The sequence below is a fragment of the Pholcus phalangioides genome, unplaced genomic scaffold (genome assembly GCF_987345545.1).
Source record: "Pholcus phalangioides strain wild (caught in Gottingen) unplaced genomic scaffold, Ppha-v1.0 ptg000011l_1, whole genome shotgun sequence".
NCBI lineage: Eukaryota > Metazoa > Arthropoda > Arachnida > Araneae > Pholcidae > Pholcus > Pholcus phalangioides.
Window position 1 is genome coordinate 61,701,303 of NW_028301604.1, and position 23,652 is coordinate 61,724,954.

The 23,652-nt window shown below is 36.0% G+C and overlaps 1 protein-coding gene across 4 annotated transcripts in view; it reads right to left on the minus strand.

The window, feature by feature from the left end:
• The window catches only part of LOC149080668 (E3 ubiquitin-protein ligase MARCHF8-like), a 121,496-nt gene extending 98,715 nt beyond the window's left edge, over window positions 1-22,781 (minus strand). Inside the window, exon 1 of one of the 4 annotated variants that reach the window (XM_089239857.1) lies at window positions 22,313-22,534. In XM_089239857.1, the coding sequence (XP_089095983.1) occupies window positions 22,313-22,401 (89 nt within the window). In that variant the 5' untranslated portion in view covers window positions 22,402-22,534. Of the gene's footprint in view, window positions 1-22,312 lie in introns of all 4 variants that reach the window. The other 3 variants (XM_089239858.1, XM_089239863.1, XM_089239860.1) reach the window with 3 other exon arrangements.
• Between the last annotated feature and the right edge of the window lie 871 nt (window positions 22,782-23,652).

Sequence of the window (23,652 nt, forward strand, 5' to 3'; positions counted from 1 at the left end):
ACACCAGTAAAGTGGCCATTGAGAGGGTTTAAGAGCTGTTTATTACAAAAACCTTCCTTTCATCATCACAGAAGTTCAACATAGTCACTGTAATCGAACCCCTTTATGGATATCTGTTTTACTCAGGAAGGATGAATTATACAGTATGGCTTATACTTAAATATATGCATATATTACTGCAATAAAGCTTTCTATAAGATACTATGTGTGTGTGTGAGTTCCACACATAAAAAATGTAATCATTAAATTCGAGTTTCCTATAAAATACTAAAATTTAATTACTTGACGCCGAATTATGATCGAAAACATGTATCGTTTATGCATTTTGTATTTATTTATTTTCGCAATATATATACTGATGGAAAAATAAACTGTCAAAAAAGTTATCGAAATAAAAAAAATCTAACAAAAATCGCTTCCAGTTACTTCAGAAAAATAGAAACCAATCAAGCACGACCTTCATGATCGTCTTATTACACATCAAAGAGTTAACGAAGTATATGTACAGGGTGTACGGTTCAAATGTACGTAACGATCTTTGAGAAGTTCTCACACGTTACAAGAAGTTGGAAAGGATAAGAAAATTATATAAATAGGAAGCAAACTCAACAAAGTTTTTGAGAAAAAAAAATTGGTGTAGGCTGTGTCATAGACACGGCCGCAAGTTTTGACGTGAATAAGTTCTTTGTCCTTGAATCGCATAATAAGTACCGACATAAAAATGATATCATTGGATATCTCTTTGAAATACCTAACACAGACGACACCATTGGCTTATATTTGCGTTGAGAACCTCTCGAGATATAGCGGAATATTAGAACCAAACTGGTACCATTGGTTTGGTCTCGCAAATATCTTTACATATCTTCAATTTACATTGCGTACCTTCCGAGATATAGCGTAAACTTTTTCATTACGAATGCGGGCCGCGGGTCTGGTGCCCAGACAGGAAGAGGTATTAAAACCACAATGATACCATTGGATTTGTGTTAACGAGGTCTACCCGCAGATATAAAATACTGATATATATTGTGAATTTTTTTTTTGTTTTTGAGAAATATGCGTTTTAATTATTTCCTTACGCAATTTTTTAAGAGTGTATCGAGTATCGTTAGATGATTTAAAAGACGTATTCACATAAAAAATCAGTGCACTTCCACGTATGCTGCTTTTATTTTGCTCGAATGATACTAATCAATAGTGGAAGTCCAGCTATGTCCTCTGCAGCATTTTCGGAGTGACAGCAGCAATAACGTCTGTTATTCTAACACGAAGATCTTGCAGATCATAAATCTTTTGGCTGTCTCTCTTTAACGCATTCCTGAAGAAGAAATCTAGTGGAGTTGTATATGGTGACTACTATATATACTAAACCACACATGCACCTCATCCATATTCCTCTCCGGAAGTTCTAACGAACTGGTACATGCTGGAATGTGCGTGTACGTGTTGTGAACCTGAAATGAAGTTTGTCTCTGTGCAATGCTTGTTATATGCGTAATGCCGCCATCTGCCATCAGTTTTTCTAACTATGTGTAATGATGTGTAGTAGTGAAGTGTAATGATTGAGTAGTTGTATCTTTATAGGGGGCGTATTCACCGACATGGTTTAAATACAAATACAAATACAAATACAACGCCACAACAGGCAAATTGCCCAACGAGGTGGCTGACTTAAGAACATCATGGATCACCGAGCCCCTACCTACTACTGCTACCCCCCCCCGGAACCCCCCAACGAATCGGTACATGCGGGAATGTGCGTGTACGTGTAGTGCAACCTGACGTAAAGTGTGTTTCTGTGTAATGCTTGTTATGTGTAGTGCTGTCATCTGCCCCCAGTTTTACTAACTATGAGTGAAGTGTTATGGTTGAATGATTTATCGTTGTAGGACTGTTGCTCTCTGTGGCGAGACTTTTTAACGGGGAGATCGGCTCGCATTTGCGCCTTCAAGTTGGGAACCACAGAAAACCAACTTCAGCCGACCACCACTGTGGGGTTCGAACCCGGATCCTCGCATCACGAGTCCGGCACTATAACCACTCGACCACCACAGCGGCACTGTGGCCACACAGTGCCACACACACCACAGCTTAAACTGTAGTCACAATTTTTTTATAAGAGATGAATATAGATTGGTTAAAAACCTGAATTTAACCAATCCGTGTGGATTTCTCATTAAAAATTGGGACTACAGTTTAAACCATGTCGGTGACGTGATCTCTGTGACAAGACTTTTTAACGGGTAGATCAGCCCGCGTTCGCGCCTCGAAGTTGGGAACCACAGAAAACCAACTTCAGGTGACCACCATTGTGGCGACGGTGGGGTTCGAACCCAGATTCTCACGATGGGAGTCCGTCACTATGACCACTCGACCACTACAGCGGCGTTGTACATGGTGACTGGGTGGCCAGGCTGTTGGACCCCCGCCTCTGATCCATCGGTTAGAAAAGTTCTGTCCAAAAATGATCGAGCATCCGTATCTATGTGCGGAGAGACTCCATCTTACTGGAAGACAACATTGGGCTATAAATGTATTGCATTTGGGGTGCTGGATGAAGTTGCAGCATATCTAGGTAAATGTTTGGTGTCACAAATGTCTCATAGAAAAAAAAAAGCTCAATGACAGTACCACATGGAAGCACCCACCATACATTGATTTTGAGATTGTTTCTTTCCACTTCAAAAATTGCACAGGGATTCTCTGACCCATAAATTCGGCAATGGTGCTCAACCCTGTTGGACACATGAAATGTTGTTTTATCTGCAGGAAAAAAGTTTCCGGACAGAAAATCAGGTTCACCTTTGTGCGAACCAACAACTTCACAGAACAATTTGCACCTTCTCTTGTGGTGTCATCATTTTTCTCTTTGTTTATTCGTAAGAATGTCACCATGCATAACGACACTTTCAGTGAATTTACGGTCTAACTCTCAGAGTTGGGAAAGCAAAACCTTTTTAATACCACTATCCTACGTGACATTACTGATTTTTAATCATTGTTTGAAATTGGAAACATTTGATTCGAATACCCTATTGTATAAGCAAATAGAAGTATAAATATTTATTTATATTAAATACATGTGTAAATATAAATTGAACTATTTCATTTATCCCCTCGATAGAAATATATAAAGAGCGTGTGAGGATGATAATGAACAACTTCCTTGTAGTGTTTACGAGTTTTCAATTGAACCAGACTCCAATGTCACAGCTCCTTTGGATTCTCGAGAAATGGCCATCTGTCACGTCAAAAGTACGTGAATGCTTGAAAGTGGTCATCTTTTTTATTAGTTCACTTTCCATAAAAAGTTACGTTTTTCTTTTCAGTTCCTCGAGAAATGACTATTCGTCACGTTAAAGGCACGTTGTACATTCAAAAATTATATTTTCATTTATTCTGTTTCTTTATTTGCATAGGGAACTTCTTTGATTCTTCGATAATAAATGGTGAAGAAAATATTCTATACAAATAGAAAATAATTTCATTGAATGGAATTTGTTCATGTATGAAAGAGAAGTGAACATGATTCAAAATGTGATTACTGTTATGGGTTTTGCGTACTTGTGAATTATAGTATTCCGATACGAAAGCAAACAATAATTCTTATTCATAAATTGATGTCAATAAAACAAAACGCATATTTGAGAATAATTTAAAAAAAGGATTAGCCCTAAAATGAGAACAACGAATACCAATAAGCTATTTGTTGTAAAGATGAGTATCTATTACATAATGCAGTATCAAGCTGCACAATGCTGTGATATAGTTACCTAAAAAGCAAATAAAATCGATTCATTGATTAAACACCAACATTCAGAACCACAGTACATTAATTTCGAGATCGAGAAGGCGAAACGGAGACGCATGGCCGACTTCAGGCAGCCTTGCTTAATTCAACCGCTACTACTGTACAGTTGTGCTATCATTTGCGTCCTATATTATGTGCGGTACAAAGCGAGGTATGCGCGCACACACTGAATATAAGTCAAAGCAGAGACAGCTTTTATCCATCATAAAGAAGAGAAAAAAAAAAATATATCGGAAAAGTTCTCCCGTGGAAGAGAAAGTTTGGTAGTTTTTCAATCAGAATTCGAATTTTTTCATAGCAGCCAATGAAGCGCTCAAAGAAAGAAAAAATGTTGTGAATTTTCTGTCGGGGCTCTTTTATGACGAGACCGTTCATATATACATGGCAGCACTTCACTCTCAAAAGAGGCTGATTATATGTTCGGATCTCTGACAGATGACAGTGGACCATACGTATATATAAGTTTCGGAGGCTTCTCGCTTCTGCGATTTTCAAGAGTTATATAGATCTACAAATGCGTATTTCAAAGCGAAACATAATGTGATGTTTTTATTTTTTTCCCCTATCACTATTTCCCCATTAATTTTTTTTAATATATATTTTCAATACACTGAATAAGCCGTGATTGTGTTTTTCGTGACTTTTTCGATCTCACTTCTACTTCTTATCAGAAAATATGTTAAAATTATTTCTTCCACATGCTAAATTATTATTAAATTGAATAAAAAATATCATTTGAGAGTATATTGACGATATACAAGCAGTGCCAAGAGAGAGAGAGAGAGAGAGAGAGAGAGAGAACATAGCCTTAAATCTGATTCCTATACATCTTAGAGCAGTGGTTCCCGAACTTTTTGTGTGAAGCGCACAACTCCCTTTTAAATACTTAAATAACGAGAGGTCCTAAATCTTTTAAAAAATGTATGCGCAAGCAAAGCACCAGGACCAGATGATATCTATCCTAGGGTCTTCAGGGAATGTGCTAATGAATTGTTGGGGCCAGTCGCGCAGATTTGCAAGAGTAGTGTTGCTGAGGGTATCGTCCCAAGGGATTGGAAACTTGCTAATGTTGTTCCGTTATTTAAAAAAGGGTAGTAGAGACACCGTGTCCAAATAATAGTCCAGTGAGTTTCACGAACTCCCTCTCGAAAATTTTGGAAATTATTATCAAAGGGCAGTTGGTGAAATGGATAGACGAGAATAATGTATTGTCAGATAATCAGCATGGGTTCAGGAAGGGAAGTCACGTGTAACTAACCTCCTTTTGATTCTATAATTACGTGACCAAGACTTTGGGGAATGGTAAAAACGTCGATGTTGTTTATCTTGATTTCCAGAAGGCAGTCGATTGGGTCAAACATGATTATCTCTTGAAGCGGTCATATGTGATTGGGGACAGTTTGTTGAATTGGATATAATGATTGAGAGATACGTCACAACGGGTTATGGTGAACGGGGAATTTTCTGATTGGACAGGTGTCACAAGTGGAGTTTCTCAAGAAAGTGTCCTTGGCTCATACTTTTCTCACTTTTTTATCGATAAACTCGATCAAGGTATCGATGGGATTGTTAGCAAATTCGCAGATGATGTGAAGCTAATGGGGGTAGTTGGGAATCAAAGCGATAGGGAGTTGCTCCAGATTCACTTGCATAGGATTGGAACATGCGCAAATGAATGGAGCATGAAGTTTAGCGTTGACAAGTGCGTGGTCGCTCATTTTGGTTCGAACAACCCACGTTTCTCTTACAAGTTGAATGGTGTCACTATCCCGAATGCAACTAGGGTGACCGATTTGGGAATTCTCATTGAAAAGTGAATTAGATTTTCTGAACATTGCTCAGCAAAAAAGCGAATAGAATACTCGATTTCATTTTCGAAAATGTCTCTTCGCGTTCTCCGAACGTCATTCTTCCACATTTCCGAGTCTTGATTCGTCCTGGACTGGAGTATGCTGTAAGGTTTTGGAGACCATACCTACAGAGGGACATAGACTCGGTTGAAGGGGTGCAGTGATAAGAGCTACACACTGTCAATCCACTACTTTTACAAGGGGACGTCAGTATCGATTGGTAAGGGACAATGCGAGGTTATGGTGCCGCAGGAAATTTTTCTCTTATAGGTTTGTTAATAAATGGAATAACTTAACCCCCCGGGGGTAGTAAATTCTAACACAATTGACACGCTTAAAAAGAAATACGACAAACATGTTGGGGTAAATCGAGAAGCTATCCATACTTAGAATAAGACAACCATATGTAATCTGTATGGGCATTGTATAATATTTTATCATGTATACATATATTGTTTATAATTTTTTTGATTGTGCATTTTTAATTGAGTTGCTGTATTTTAGTAATATATGACATCGATACTTGTTATGGGCATCTTTTTCTCAGCCACCTCATTGGGCATTTTGCCTGTTGCGGCCTTGTATTTGTATTTTTGATGCTTACGCATTCCCAAGAGATCCGTAAGATCTGTCAAGGTAATTTGTTAGTGTCAGTAGATATGCCATATGGCAGGAAACGTTTTTTTTAATTTTTGCTCTACCCCTTAATAGTGGGATCGATCTTTCCTGCAAGAACAAAAATATCTCCCCGTAAGTGTTTGTCGGCCTTTGCCTACAAAAAGTGAAGCTATTTTTAGCATTCGCCTATTCTTCCAAGAAATTCATCACCTAACGAAAAGAATACCAAACGCTACTTTGTGACGGAAATTGTCAAACATGCACGCACTGGCGAAGAACCGACACAGAATACACCAAAAAACGTTGGTTTGAACTAGAAAAAACTGGACGAAACCAGCACCTCCTAGAGATATAAGGCCTCTGCACTATTTGCCATAAACGTCATTCAGACTACCTAGCAAGTTTGCCACATTTTGAAACACAGTATCGTATTTCGTTTCTTCTTATTTTGGCGTAGAATATTCCTGATTGGCTCACAAATACCGCATAGTGATTGGATGTGGGGCATAGAAATCACCAATACTGATCCCGGTCATTTCTTTTCCTCACACCAATGATTCTGGAATGAGCAGGGAATTTTTTTCCCCTGAATATTCTGAGGGAAAATGGACTACTTACTGACGTCACAAGCAGAGTGCGGAGACCTTCTATCTCCAGGAGGTACTGACGAAACTCACCTCTCATATACAGAAGGTCACGCATGGCACAAACTGGCGAGAAAAAATGCATCTAAAATCGCCGAAGTGTGAATTATCGAGCTTTGCTTGGCATCAAAGTTGCATTAAGAAGTTGTGATGCCAAGCTTCAATGCTTGCTTTTTAATATAGCTTTGCTTGGCATCGAGAAAAAGGACAATCAACATGTGATTCCGAACGTGAAAAGACTCGTTCTTGGGTCTTCCAGACAAATACTTAAAAAAATTATCTTTATGATTTCCGAAAACTCTCTTTTGAAATGAACGAACTTCATATGTGCATTCAAAAGTGTAACGAAAGACCATCTTTTTCAAAACCGCGATCTCAGCATTATCTACTCATCTCGCAATTACGTAGGAGGTTCATGTGTGCCCATCACATGATCCCATCATCTACTCATGCAAATGACTTCGCATCTTCAACGTTACGTCTTCATAGTGTGAATGATATCGTCCATCTTGCCGCATCTTGTATCAATCTGATAAGTGACTGATAGCTACTTTTCCACCTCCGAGTATCTTGCCGCCGCAAATGTGTGAGGTACTTTTTTTATGTAGCGCTACTATTTTTTTTATTATATTGCGCACAATAATTTTTTTATGATCACATATTAATAGAGCAGAGCCCATTTATTTAGATAACTCAAAGATATAGAAGGCATAGTTTTTACTATTTTATATGTGCAAATTACAAAACATGTTCACATTGAATGAATCTTATACATGAATCTTATACAAAATCTAATCAGTTGATCTAAATGCAAGCATTTGTTTTATGATCATTTTTGTGACCAAAGTCATAATAAATATTGTTTTTTTTATTTAAGCCTAACGATCTTTGACCAACTTCCTTTTTTATTGTGTTCATTGTCACTCCTTCCTCTTTCCCCTGTTTCCAGGTTCACGGGCATCCAGGTGAAATTACATCACTCAATTATTACGCTAACTACACACTGTTTTTGCATCACAGTAGACATCTAAGCCCGAACCCATACCTGCGCAGTCAGCAGCTAGCTTCCTAACCACTGGACTGTTAGGCGGCGGTCTGTTTTGAAAAAATCCTATTTTAACAAGAATTTTTATGGCAACCCCTCCCCAACTTTTTTCAACTTCAGTCAACCTCTTAACTATCATGGACGTAATATTGAGTACAAACGCTAGTGGAATAAATTCAAACAAGAGTTCTCTGTGCTTTCTTTCCTCTCTCTCCACCATCGCGAAACTTTATAGTAACAATATTCAAATGAAGTTTTGCAGTTGCTTTTCCTCTTTTTATATACTCCTGTTTTAATGTTTTTTTTCCCCACACATATATGATATCTTTCTAGTATATGCATGTAAGAGCGAAAGAGAACACCTAACGTGGAGGTGAAAAGAGACTCTAAAAAAAAACTCTCTTATCTACCTTTCTCTATATTATACTTTTTCCTTATATATATATATATTTTATTTTCCTTTCCTTTTTCTTTTCATAACTTGTTGTTAGGTTGGTTCAAGGTTACCAGATTTATCGCTTATTCATCAAATAGAAATAACCCAAATTTGTTGCTTAAAGATTGTACGTAAAGTGGTTGAGGTTTAATCGATAGATGGCACTGCACCGATACTATTCATATGTGCGTAATCTCAACTCCGCATTTTTCGAATTTTTCGAAAAACCAACATTGTGATCGATACGTCAGTGCCGTAGACTTAAGACATATACACCCTGTGGCCAAAAAATTAGGAACACCCTGCTACTTACCACTAATATCGTGTGGGACGTCCTCTGGCTTTGATGACAGCAGATATTCTTCTAGGCATGAACTCTGCAAATTGCTGAAATAATTGAGGAGGAATATTAGCCCATGATAACAAAATGGCAGCTCTCAATTCCCTCAGTTTAGACAGTGGTGTTTCGTAGCTTTTAACAGACCTTTCAACCTCGTCCCACAAATGCTCAATTGGGTTGAGATGATTGGGGGGAGGGGCATTTAAGCAATTGAAACTCTGAATCATGTTTCTCACACCAAGCTGGAAATAGCCATCATCATCAGAAAACATTATGGCCATAAACAAATGCACGTGCATGGTCAGCAACGATGTGAAGGTAGGCGCTGGCATTGACGGATGTTTTCAATAGAAATAAGGGACCAAGTGTATATACCAGGAAAATGCTCCTCAGACCGTGATTCCGCCGCTACTCGCTTGAATAGTTGTCATGTGGCATGCTGGATCCATGGCTTCGTGTTGCTTGCGCCACACACGGATCCTACCATCAACGTCATGGAGAAGAAATCTTGATTCGTCAGACCAAACAACCTTCTTCCATTCTTCAAGTGTCCAATTTCGGCGTTCTCTAGCCCACAAAAGCAGTTTTGTTCGGTTTTGCAGCTAAATCAAAGAGCCTATTGTTGGACTCCACCATTAAAAAACAAATTACTTGCAAAATACATCTTGCAGAGCGTACGGATATGCTTTGCGATGATCCTGAGTCGTATTGCGCTGCAATTTATTGCGTTGTAGCTCTTCTGTTGCTGCACACAATGCAGCAGTCACCTGGCACATCTTTCATTCACAAGTGGTTTCCGCCCACTATTGCACTTTCTGCTTCAAGTTTTTTGGCTTAGCAGCGATTCTTCAAGACTCGAGATACTGTTGTACGAGAAAAACGAAGGTGAGTGGCTTCGGAGATACTGAACCACACCTTCTGCCACGTTAGAAGTCACTCAAATCTCTTGTTTTCTCCATGAACAGAAAAACTGCAACGTCAACTGATGCTTCCGACCAGGAGAAAGCTTTTATCCGCAAATCCGGTTTATTACGTCAGTGCACGGACGAGTCGAAGTTTGAGTAAGGAGTGTTCTTAATTTTTTGGCCACTGAGTGCATATTTTATATATTTTTATATGAGATATTATTGTTATTTATCTATGGTCAGTGCTCGAGCTTATATTTAAGTATGTAGTGGATACATCAACATGTGTTTGACAATCAATGAAGGTTGAATGATTGTAGGGCTTCCTATCATCAAAATCTGAAACTACATGATTTCGTCAAGCTTGATAATTAAAATTTACAGGGCTGTCTGCAAGCATGAAAAACAAAGATTTTTCATTTATCGTGTTTTTAAGATTTTCACTATTATTAGGGGAGTTTCCTTTTTTTCAGACACCATGTAGTTTCTAATTTATTAGTTACTTTTGATTAGTGGAGTACATACATGGTAAATAAGTAGCTCACTTAAGAGTTCAGGTGCGCTTTAGGTTTGACATATATTTATTTACGTTGCAAAAGAATAAAATAAATATATTTTAAGATGTTTAAATTTTGGAAAATCTTTCGCGACCACCCCCAGTTCATTTACGTGGCCTCCCCAGGGAGTCGCGACCCACGGTTTGGGAATGACTGTCTTTGAGTAAAGATAACCAATGTTTTGAATTTAATGTATATTCAACAAAACGCTGCCTAATATTAAGATTATTTTTTCACCAAACACGTGAATATGTCTGACACATAAATGGGACAATAAAAAGATCCCTGTACTCAGTGTGTAACATGGGCGTAAGCAGAATTTTCTCGTGGGGGGGGGGGGGGGGTCATCATTTTCTTTTTCCGAAGGGGAGGTTTATTTTATTGCAAAAAAAAAAATGAAATCTCTGTTCGGGAGGGTTACTAATACGAACCTACCTCCCCCTTCTTGCATATGTTAGTGTTAGGCAATAATGATGATGATGCTAGGAAAATTAATCTTGAACCCCTTACCTGTGTGGCCGAACTGGGCTCGGGCAACTGAAAAATACGATGTTTGCGATAAGTCGATGGTTTTTTTTTTTTTGTGACGAGAAAAAAAAAAATTTTCACCTGCAAATTGAGTTTATCTTTTTCATATTGATATAATGCACGAAATTAAACAGGGGAAAAATAATTCCATTTTTGATGCATTTTTCCAAAACATATTCCACAGTTAAGGGGTTGAACTAGATACGAACTAGCTACGTATTTCTATGAATTTAAAATTCTAGTTTCAACACACGCCCTGCGTATATTCTCTGTATCGTTCTGTGCACTTGCGTAAGTGAATCAGACCGAAACGTACAGTTTGAAGCCAAACCGATTTCGAATGACTACTCAATTATGAATGTCACATCGATTTCCGAACGGAACATGAACCCACACCGAAATACACAGTAGGAACATAATGCACCAAGAAGCTTATGGTGTGTAAGATCATGTCCGGAAAATTCAGACAGATAGTCACCGATACCACGTTCGTCACCACGTCGTCATTGAGACATGGATTAGGTTTATCATTAATTGTTTTTGTCGCACGACATTCACTTTCTACACACGGGGAGCTAATTAGACCGTGACCTACAATTTATTGCCGATTCGGAACAGCAGCCTCTTTTTTTATACTCACCGAAAGGTTGGTGCGCTAACCCTTCGGTGTGGGACTCCCTGCGGTAGTAATCTTTTTCTCTGGTCATGTCACCGATTTTGATGTTGATGTACCCCAGAGTCAGGAAGGTTTCTGACAAGAACGAACCAGATATCGAACTCGCGACACCTCTAAACATCCTTTGGTACTTTAGGTGCTATCGACCTGGGCTACCGCACCTCTTACGTTTAAGCTGGGCATGCATTATGTTTGGTTAAAATTTTCGAGAGTAACATATTAACTTTCTTTTGCATATAAATTGGCAGGCAGGCATTTTTAACCAGGTATAAGGCCTCAGAAAAATCATTCTGTCGGGGGGCCCACGATGGTCTTAGACAACCCTGCACCACTTGTGTTCTTTATTGAGTAAACAAAATAGGACGTAAGTAAAAATAGCTGCCTCAATAGTATCTCTTGGTCACTCATTTAAGAATAAACTTGGTGGTGAATTATTGTCGGTTAATTGTTGGCGTTAAAATTTTCATGAGTCATTTGAATCCTGGTTGCTTGTGGAGACTGATTCGAAGTGATACCACTATAGCAAATAGATAGTAAATGCATTCGATATTAAATATAATAAAAATTTACAACAAAAATTTCGAAGATATTTTCGTCATTTGAACGTAACTGATAGAGAACTTCCAGTTCGTAGCACCTACAAACGAAAGGAAAGGTGGAAAAAACTTGTTTAAAAAAAAGTGAAAAATACGAGATACTCAGAATTTCTTTTCCTAATATTCCAGAGGATCAGAAAATTTTTGAAGAGAAAAAAACCATCGATGCAAATGCATATATTTTTTTCATATACACGGAGTTTCCAAGCTACTATCAAGAGAAAATAAAAAACTAGAAATGACTTTTAAAAGCACGCGTCGAAATCGAATTTTACACTTTGAAAATAAATCTCTATGAGCCCATAAAAATACGAAGCTTCAAATACTTCCACTAAAAGATATAAAATCGCGGAGACATAAAGATATAAAAGAGTTAATACGAAAAAAAACCAGTGTTAAAAAAGAATGAGAAAAGCAACTGCACGCATTTGCTCTTCATTTTAAGTTTAACAGAACACGTCATATCGGAAAGCTATAAGACTAAATTCTGTATCCCTTATGTTTTTTTTTTTATGTTCGTTATCGAACATAAAACTTCAATTTTTGCTTTCCATGTTAAGTCTGAAAACTACTTCGAAATTGCTCGCACAATCAAATGGTGAATTCTTTCTAGAAATAGACATCAAAAGAGCGTGAAAGAAAGACATCATTTAATAATAATAAAAAAAGCAAGAAATCTCAAGATTTGACTCTGTCAATCCTTTCTTTCTTATTTCGACAAAATCACGTTTGATAATTTTCGAAACGCCGCCAACAATCCTCTTTTAGATTGTTGCCGTGAACGATTGTATTGTAATGCAATATAGCAACCATAAAACAAAAGCCTAGCCCTGCTAATAAATGTGATTCGCAAATAGTTTATCAAACCCGGATTTAATTTTTTTTTTAAATTAATCTTTGATTTTCACACACACAGAATTCCTTCCCGGCTTGAGCTGAGCTCGGGTACGCGCAAAGCTGCATTAAGAGTTTCAAGTGGCTTTGGGTACGCGTGATCAGCCATTCTGATCCTTCAAGAGTGCATCTCGGGCATAGCGAGAAATTTAACAACAATTTTTAGTAGGTGCTGCAGATTAGCCAGGCTTTTTAATTCTGTTATGTTAAAAATATTTCTGATCATAAAAATAATTATTAGAAAAAGTAGATTTTTTTGTCTCTCAAACTCCGAACAACTGAGATTTATGCAAGTTGTATAACTAACAGCATGAACCGCAAATTTTTGGCAAACCGTCGATCCTAGAGGCATACTCACAATTAGAAAACCATACAAATAACGTGTAGACCTTCATAGATGTCATTCATATTGCAAGGGGTTGTTTAGTTATTAAAATAAAAAAAACTAACTCTTTATACGGTCACCCTGTGCTCAAAAACCTAATTAGAATGCTGTTGCCCTGCCTCTCCCGAGTAAAACGAAAAAAAAATCCATGTTTCTAAGTGCAATATTTACTGAGATATTTTTTTATTTAAAAACGGAAGTAAGTTGAGAACAAACAGGATAAATACGGGTAAAACGCATTTTACACCTTAATTTTTTTGTTGGCCTCAGGAGAGACAGAGCAACAACTTTCTAATATGTTTTCGAGAACAGAGTGTCCGTATAAAAAGGTGTTTTTTTTTCATTTTAATAACTATACAACCCCTTGCAATATGAATGACTCATCGGAAGCATACACGTTATTTGGATACTTTTTCTAATTTCAAGTGTACTTCTAGGATCAACGGTTCGCCAGTAATTTGCGGTTCATGCTGTTAGCTATGAATCCTGTATATATAAAAGTGAATATGTAACAAGTGAGATTTGAGCTACCGTTTTTAAGGAAAAAATATATCTTTCTTAAAACAAAACAAATGCATAGTTTTATAATATAATATGTTTGGGGCTCGGTTTTCACATCTCTCGAATGTTTCAAAACTAAGTAACTTGTTGCGATCCGTAAAAGACATTTCAATTTGTTTTGCATAAGTTGGATATTGGAAAAGTTAACTGAACTCACAGATAATTTCGACGGTACATACCGAAAGTTCGAATATCAATAAATAAAATAGTCCTGCCAATATCAGTGTGAAAGTGTCATAAATCTCACGAGAACTAAAAATAATCTTGCTTCCAAAAAAAAATTGAAATGACATCCTTTGCAAAAAACGCCATTTCACGCGAATATAACAAAAAGGAAAAAAATTCATCTAAGATTTATTCAGTGGATAATAGCATTTTGTTCATGTCTTGACATCACAGGCACGTCGTAAACTGGGAAAAAAACGGTCAAGCCATGCAAAACATAAAAGTTACACCTAAACAAAATGTATTTCTTAGTAACGCCATCACCATTCATTGGGAAAAAATATATTGCGTCTAGTCCCTATATTTACCAAAAATATATTATACATTCGAGGTAAAGATTTCACAATCTTCAAAAATGAGCATTTTTTCAATAAACATTGCTTCATGAGAGTTTAGCTTACCGGATTATACTGTATATATATTTTCTTTTCAGCCTCGCATGACACCATTTGGAAAAAAATAATTTTTACAAACATCTTTATTTCACTTCAGATCGATCCCTTGAACTGCAGTTTTAATCGCATCTTCTGTTGTTAAATTAAAAACTGAAATCTCTTGGATACATTATCAAAAAAAAAAAAAACTATAAAAAATATTTACCTTTATATGAGAGAGAGAAGATAATGGTGTTGGCATCACGTGAAATCACCCATTTAAATTTCATGCATATAATATACACAGATTCCGTATCATAAAATGAATAAATTCTGAACTGTGAAACTAACACAAATCCCGTCCTATCCCAAGTATAATTTAGAAAACTTCCTAGAAACAGATTTGATGCTTTTACGGTAGGAAGGACTTGGTATAGCACTAAATTTTGCTAACATCATTGCATTGTGATGAGGCAAATTTTTAATTAGACTTCCATCAATCGTGCATGAAAGGCACAATGAGCTAGCTGATCAAAAACAACATAATGAGTCACCATGTTTTTTGGTTTTTTTTCACATGGATCTTTCGGAATTTATTTGTATACCAGTGTTAAATATTGACGTTCGTCCTACTTTTCTGTTCAGTTCTTTATTTGTTATTTATTTCCGAAGAAAATTATTTCCTCTAAAATCCCACGTAAAAATAAGCTATCTCCTTGACTCTATGACAAGAAAATATTATTACAATATACAGTACTGTGTTTTTGTTTTTAATTTTATTTTACTTTAGCTTAAAATTTTCAAGTACATTCTTTTCGCAAGGCTAGCCATGGCAATCTGAAAGTCAAGTTGTTACTACACCAACCTCTGTCTGTGTACGCATGCGCTCCGAATTTTGAATCCTAGTTTACATCTAGTCAAATGTCGTTGTCTAGCGCCCAGTGGTTCTCAACCTGGGACCATATGGTCCTCTTGTGATTCTGGTATTTTCTGGGGGGAAAAACTGGTAAAAATTAAGTGGAAGGGGAGCCACGACCAGTGGTTAAGGAAGCCACAGAGCTATGAAAAAAATTCAGATGAAAAGCAATAATGTTTTCAAGCGAAATAATGAGATGAGAAAAATATGACTACAGTAAATCCCCTCAGATGCGGTCACACCCCTTTTACGGACGAATTTTTTCGTCCCACCGGTGTCTGCAAAAGAGAGGCTTTACTGTATTTAGAATTCCCATAGAATTTACCATAATCACTGCCATCTTCGTCATATGGTTCTATCCCGGCATGGCCCGGGTGTTGTTTGTCTATACGGGTCCTACATGATGAAATTTGCTACTATTTTAAGTAAATTTATAGGCCACTAACACACACACACATGAAAAATAACGGTCGTTCCCTCTTGTGGGAGTTCTATGCAGGGCTCATGTCAACATCATGGGTCCTCGGTCATGTTTCGGGGACCCATAATTTGTTGGAAGTAACAGCTTACATATTTCCGCAATTACTCTCAAAAATTATAACTATTATAACTATGCAGCGTCTGTCAGTATACTGACACTACTCAAACCTATGAAGCTCCCGGTCTGATGGAGGTATTCCATCGAAACTTGGTATATACGCTATATGGACCATGGAAAAAAGAAAAATTCGATAAAAAAGCGTCATTTATTCACCTGGTGGTCAAAAATTGAATTATTTTTTTATTTTGCATGAATGTTTCTCCCATGGTCTCATTAAGATATCCTGAAAATTTTGCTGCATTTGGATGTACGGGAACTTTAATTATAATCACCCTGTATTTTTCACATCATTCGGTTCCAATAAGTAGGAAATGAACCGGGATAACATAACTTGGCATGTTAATTTTTTCGCTTAACTTTCTTAGAATTTCTATTCATGTGACATTATCGCTTGAATCATGTATAGTACGGAAGAAGATGATACCGTAATTGCTCACAATGATTATATTGTAGTACTGTATAACTAACCAGCCGAAGCAAAGCAACAGGTTCGTTTGAACCAGCAGCTATAGTAACTTGTTCAAATGACGGCCGAATATTCAAGGTCCGTATGTTCATTTTGTCGTATGACAAACAAACATGTTTTCAGTAGTACTTGAAACGAAAGACAGTAGATTTATGTAAACTATGCCGTAAGATGTCGATTTATTCGAATGTACGAATCATACCTGAAGCTGTAGACCAGTGTAACTGAACCCTTTTTTCTCCTATGGTCCTCTTAGGATCACATTTTCTTCTCGTACCTCCCTCCCTCCAGGGCACTCCTACTCAGTATGAGCAGTCAGTATACTGAAACTACTTAGACCTATGTAGCGCCCATTCTGGTGGACGTATTCCATTGAAACTGGGTATATACGTTACGTAGACAATTTAACAATCTTTTTTATTGCACAAATCTCTCCCATGGTCCCATTAAATTATCCTAAAAATTTCGCTGTATTCGGATGAGAAAAACTACTCACAGTACGGGGACTTTAATTATAATCACCCTGTATATACATTTTTTAAAATGTGCTTCACTCGAGTGTATATGCTTAAAATTTCGTTTAATAATGTAGAATTATCTCATTCTAGACGATTTTTGTACTCTTAATGAAGATAAGTTTTCTTTTGAGGATCTTCGCAAATAAATGACCATATTGATAAATGTTTTGGCCTGCAGCAACAGAAGCATGAGAAGACTAATTGCGAAAGCAATTATCTTTTACGTCATTAAATCATTGCTCGGCTGAAGCTTCTTCTATTATCTTTCTGATGGTAAACGTAGCCCCGGAGGAAACACGATTCCGGGATTAAGCTAGAAGTCTTGCGATTTTGCCTCATTATTTCCCTCGAGTTTGATCTTTCCTGCTGTTCGGTCTGACAATAAAGGGCCACCATTCTTGACGAAAGGATTAGAATGCTTTTATAACACAGCAGGCACAATGAGAAAAATATATATATAATCCCCGATGCATTAAACCCTGAGCTTTTCATCTTGCACCCTTTTGTGCTTTCATGGGTTCCCAATCGGTGTCCTATAGCATGGGTGAAAGAGGATATTGAAAGACATTAATAAAAAAAATTGATGACAAAATTTATTGCCGCCGATTCGTTTAATTAAAATTATAGTAAATAAATGCCAGAAAGATCGAATTCTTGCCGTTTATTCTATAGGTTTTACGAAAAATGGTTCCGAATTTGATTGAAAGAAAGGAAAAAAATTCACAGATTAACTTCTTATAAATATCTACAACAAATTTTTTTAATCGCGTAGGATAATGTTCTAAATTACATTATACGTATAACTAAAGTTGTAATAAATTTTAAAGATATTTTATTTTCCAAATCACACATGAATCGGTGCTCTACGTCAATACTCAAATATTTTTATTGCACTGGTTTTCCGGATGTCTTGTGAATGATAAAATGCAACAATCAGGAAGATTTGTTTTCGGCTTACCAGGATGGTCGGTGATCGTGTCTCAAATTCCACTCCATGAAGTGTTTGAGATTCTTACCTGTTACACCTCTAGAGAACAGCTAAGAACGGCTGATAGATGCTGTACTTACCATTTTCAGGAACTTACGACCTTCTTAACTTTCTTTTTCGTTGAAATTAAGATCAGTAAAACACTATAAAGCTAAATATTTGTGTCACTGTTTTTCTTCAGTGAAATATTTGGCAATTAATCATCTTGTAATGAACAAATTTTGGTATTAGTAAGTAAAAATATTAGTGTTTTTTTTTTAATCTTTATGAAGTTCCATCAAATGATTGATCACATTTTGCTTTTATATTCGTATTTACTGTATATGGATTGGAAAGTAAAGTGAAGTCTTCCTCATTTTGAGCAATATACAAATTTTGATTGTAATTTTTTGATATTACTTCAATCGCATTGATAAAAATAGGGAATTGCCCGTATGATAACTGCACGCAGCATACTTTATTCCGTATAGGCTTTTTTATATTTAATATTTCAGTATTAAATATTTTGAGTAAAAAATCCCAAGGAGAAAAACGATCCATTCCTTTAGAAACATCTACCAAGTTTACTCTTTTTAAAGTGTTTAGATGGCAACAAGACTCACCAACCAACATCACCTAGCTTCATTGGAAAAAAAAAAAAAAAAAAGATATTTAACGGCATAATACATTTTTATTCAATGTTTTGTGCACGCGATTTGACTAAATTCGATCATACGAGAAAAAAAACAGATTCGATACATAATAATTAATAATCGTCTATCGCTCCCATCACCGACAAACGCATGCATAAGGCAACCATTTATCAACCATGAATGTTATTCGATGTCACCTAATTTTTTTAGCGTCGATCTTCGACATAAAAGATGATTCAGACCATGACCAAATTCTCATCGACGTTTAATTGGTTTTGGAAAATCTCATTAGTGTCTTCATTAATGAGATACATGTCAGCACTCGACCAGCGAGATCTCATTACGTGGGAACCAAACATTCTGCAATCCAATATATTTCGTACGGCTGTTGCGCATGAGAACAATTGATTAACTCATTTCAACACCAAATTGATTGAGCATATGTCTTATTCTACTTAAAGCTTCTAGAAAGCTCAAAAGCTTAATGGTTTAGAAACAGATAAACACTCGATTAAATGAAGCGGCAATATAAGAAACGCGTGTGATATTAATTCTAACATTGTCGCATTTTTAATACGATTTTTTATTTCATCAAATTCTTTCTCGATTAGAATCCTGTTAGACAGCTGTTATCAATTTTCCCTGCATCAGCTTATAATTTTCAAATTGGTAAACTGAGGCTATCGCCAAAATGAATTGATCTGAATTTTTTTCCAAATCTTAAAAGTTGTTGAAGCATATTTTAGCTGAAGATGAAAAAAATTTTGGAGGGGGATCCGGGAATATCGTTTTTGATTCTCTTGCTGATTTTTAATTCATGTATAATGCAGTACTTTAAAATAATTTTCATGCAACTGTGACATTTTTAAAAAAAGAGTTTTATAAGAAACTCCAGTATATATATATATATATCCAGTATATATGGACTACTGTAAATATGCGACGGTGAATTCTAAGTGAAATAAAATAAATATAATATTTTTTTAGAATAAGACAACCATAAGTATTCTTTATGGGCATTGTATAATATTTTATCATGTATATATATTGTTTGTAATTGCATTTTTAATTGGGTTGCTGTATATTTGAAATATATGACATCCATATTTGTTATGAGCATCTTTTTATCAGCCACCTCGTTGGGCATTTTGCCTGTTGTGGCGTTGTTTTTTGTATTTGTATTTGTATTTCGAAACGAATTTCTTCAAAAAAGTGTGATGTGAGAAAATACTCATTTTCACATCGCAATTCATAGCAATCAATTTACACTGAAAGAATTATTAATTACTAATCATCACCTTTGAATACCAGAATTAATAATTATACTCACATCAGAATTTGTGACGATTTCGCGCATGCAATATTCAGATGTTGCACGATCGGTCCGGTTATAGTACGCGCGCCTCGCATAAGCAATAAACCAATAACTTTCCATTTTTTACAAGTTTGGTCATGGATATTCTAATAATAAGTGGGGCATAAACTCTAGTGAGAAGAGGAACCAAAGGAAAAAAAAATGTTTCCTTTTGGTAGAGCAGTAATATCTAAATCATAAAAATCTCAGACTAGTGGTTCAAGGACAGATTGGTAAAGAGTTCTTAATCAAAGTAAGTAATGATGCCACTCATATGTGCGCGCGCATATGATTTATCTCATTTAACTACAAAAGAAATCATCATGATTAGCTGACTATAATGGTGATGGAAATGATAATAATCTTAACCACGCACAAAATATAATACCGTCATTTTGAGACATAAATAAATTGATAAACAATTAGTGTTGGGTACTAGTTGGAATCCTGCATATAGACCATTAATCTGCTAAGAGATATCAATAATATTCGGTTCATTATGAAAAATATTTTCAATAGTTGGAATTTAATCTCTTCATGACAAAGAGATTAATTCTTAAGCCAATAAATAGATTTCAAAGGAACAAAAAAAACTTACCTAATTTTTCACAGTTGTTTCGCACATCGTCGATTGTACTTGATTAATGGGAGGCAAGGGATAAAGGGAGCACAAGTATATTCTACTGAGAGGGTACATGTGACTGTTTTTATGAAATGTTATCAGGAATCAAATGCATAATCGAATGAGAAAGATGTAAGAAAGGGAAAGAAACCGAAAAAAGAATGCCCTCGGATTTGTCTGCTCGCAATAAACTAACTCCGCTATGTGTTTACGTCAGAATCTGTCTGCTAAATATCTGTTGGCAGCACGCGGATTGTAGATGAAACAGGAAATCCGTCGCACTGATTGAAATGCCTCCCAATGGTGAGATGACACCACTGATAAAATTTTAAGAAGCGATTATAACCGCCCATGTTTAACGACAGTGATGAGTGATATTCCCCATTTCGTCAGTCCAGATGCACTTCTACATCCTTCTTGATCCTCTACTCTTTGAAATATTCTTATTAAAGTTCTTTCGAAAACCGCAGAGGGGGCATATTAGTCTTCTCAACCAATAACACAACTGATTCTAAAGATACTTATAAAAGTCATTTCGTTTCATGTTTCCATTGAAGAGCGAATGCTTGACCTCAAGCTGAGATCAAGGCGTCTGAACGCGTCGCATACATATTCTGTCAACATGAACCGAAAAATCATAAATTTATACAAATTATTTCAATTCGTATTTCACCAAAGCCTCGAATTTCAAAAACAGTTTTTATCGTTAGAGAGATCGCAGGAGAGAGAGCTAGATGGTTTTTTTTTTAATCGCAAAAGCAGCTGAATACCAAACACTGCTTTTAATAATGTTCTGAATTTGAGTTATTTTAAATTACACAAGTTATATACTTTTAATAAGAGTTTAAAAATATGCTCAAAAGAATTTCCGATCAGCGATGGGATATCATCATCGGATGGAACTGTCAGCATTGCATTTTGTATCAGATTTTCATCCGTTTTTTCCTTGATTTAAACATGCGATTTCTGTTTACCCCGCGTAAGGATGACATTTATTGGAGAATAATAGATATTTTTTGTAAATAGGAATTAGATTAGATTTTGTAATTAGAAAATAGATTTACTGCATTTTCGGAGCATTTCTTAAGAAAATATAATATTGAAATGTAGATTGCAATATATTAATGTTCCACAAAATATTACCTTACTCTAAATTGAAATATATTTGAAACGAATTAATCGTTTTTTTCACGTAAATGGCTTTATAATGTTTATCATCTATTTTTCTTTAATTCTGAAGACTTCACAGAATATGTACATCAAAATGAAGGATTGTATTTATTAAATGTGAAGAAGTCTTGAATATGTTTTAATTAGCTGATAAATACGATGAATACGCGTATTCTCACTCTATGGTTGATCATACAACATAGTTACTTAAAAACAATCATTGAATAGGCATTTTCTTGTAAGTTTAAAAAAGCATTTGCTGGAGCAGAATAAAAAGTAGATGAAACAAACGTTTCTAATGAACCGAATACCTTATGCTAAATTTTATGTTAAAAATGAAAAACATATGCTACGAATTACTTGAACGAAATGGTAACGAAAATTTTAGGCGATATAAAAAAAATACGTATTATTTTGAAACAACACATGTATGCTGATCAATCAATCACACATGTATGGTGATTGTTTCCTTAATTTTATGTATTTAAGTATAACAGAAGTACAACTTTTTTTTTCGAGAACAAACACACCTTGTATCATTTCTTTTTTAAATACCCGAACAAAAGAAAGTGATGAGAAGACACGAATAACACTCACCTTTGTCTCATATTTGACTTTTTCACCAGTATTCTTTCTGTCAGCTGGGGTGACCCTAATTTGTTGCAACGGCATGTTAAAATCTTCATTTTCTTACGATTCTCTGTGCTATCGTCATTCTATCGTTTACGAAAAAATCTTTCGTGTTCTTCATCATTTACTAGAAATAATACTGACTGCGAAAGTTGAATTTACTACGTAAGACCGAATTAAGCTCGATATAATGAGAGTATACGCTTTCTCTGATTAATACATTATTGAGATACTTCTACAGCTGTGTATGTATGAGTGAATACGTTTTTAATTCATGATTATTGTGAAGATCGCGTTCGAAACACGATAGGAGAAAGAGACAGATCTATGTGTGAAGACAGGATCGTTCGTTAGTTTCTAGAGCTCATCATGCGAAAAAAATACGACGAACAAATGCACGAACGACCGACCACCAACTCGAAGGCAGCAAAGCAACCAACGGATCCTCCTTGTCCTTTTTCTCATGAAACAGCAGCGGCTCCTGCGGCTGCGCCCGCGGAAATGACGTCGGATCACAGAGGGGAACCAACCACAAATGGCGGCAATTCCGTGTAGTTGTGTTGTTACCGCTCCTGCCGCAGCTTGCTTTTGATAATACTTTCTCGAGGACACACACAAAAATCAGTGCGAATCTTTTGGCAAGCGTTCCTTCCATTCCATTTCCACGCTCACTACTGCCTTTTTTGGCATGGGAATATCCAATTGTTATAATAATAATTATTATTATTTAGACCATGAAGGAGTACCAATTTAGCTATGCGCATATAAAATAAATAAAAACACTGACTGCTTCATTTTTGGGCACTTGCTTGACAGATTGAGGAGTACAATTGATGATACCGATTTTATGACGTTAATACATTCACATAATGTTTATGATGATAAAAAACAATCACTTAACCCTTTCATTTTTTTGGAATTTTCAAGACGTTTTTTTGAATTTTTTTCACTCAAAAAATGCATTAAAAATAATTGTCAGTAAGTTTTTTTTTTTTAATTTTCAATTTATTCATTTATTTTATTTTTATGAAGAAATTATTCACTTTGGTCAAATTTTTCCAGCCAAGATCATGCAAGGTATATTTATCTTTCCAACGATGATGTCACTCTTCGCTATCCATACGAAGGTTTTTAACAGCTGGCTATTGCGAAGATGAATTCAGAAAAGAGAAAATTCAACTGCCCTTGCGGGGAATCGAACCCACGTCCTCTCACTTGCCGGGTGAACGTCCTAGACTACAAAGGAAAGGAATGCCTTAATCTTTGAGCTCGCGTGCACTGAACGGGACCGTACATGGACGGTCGGA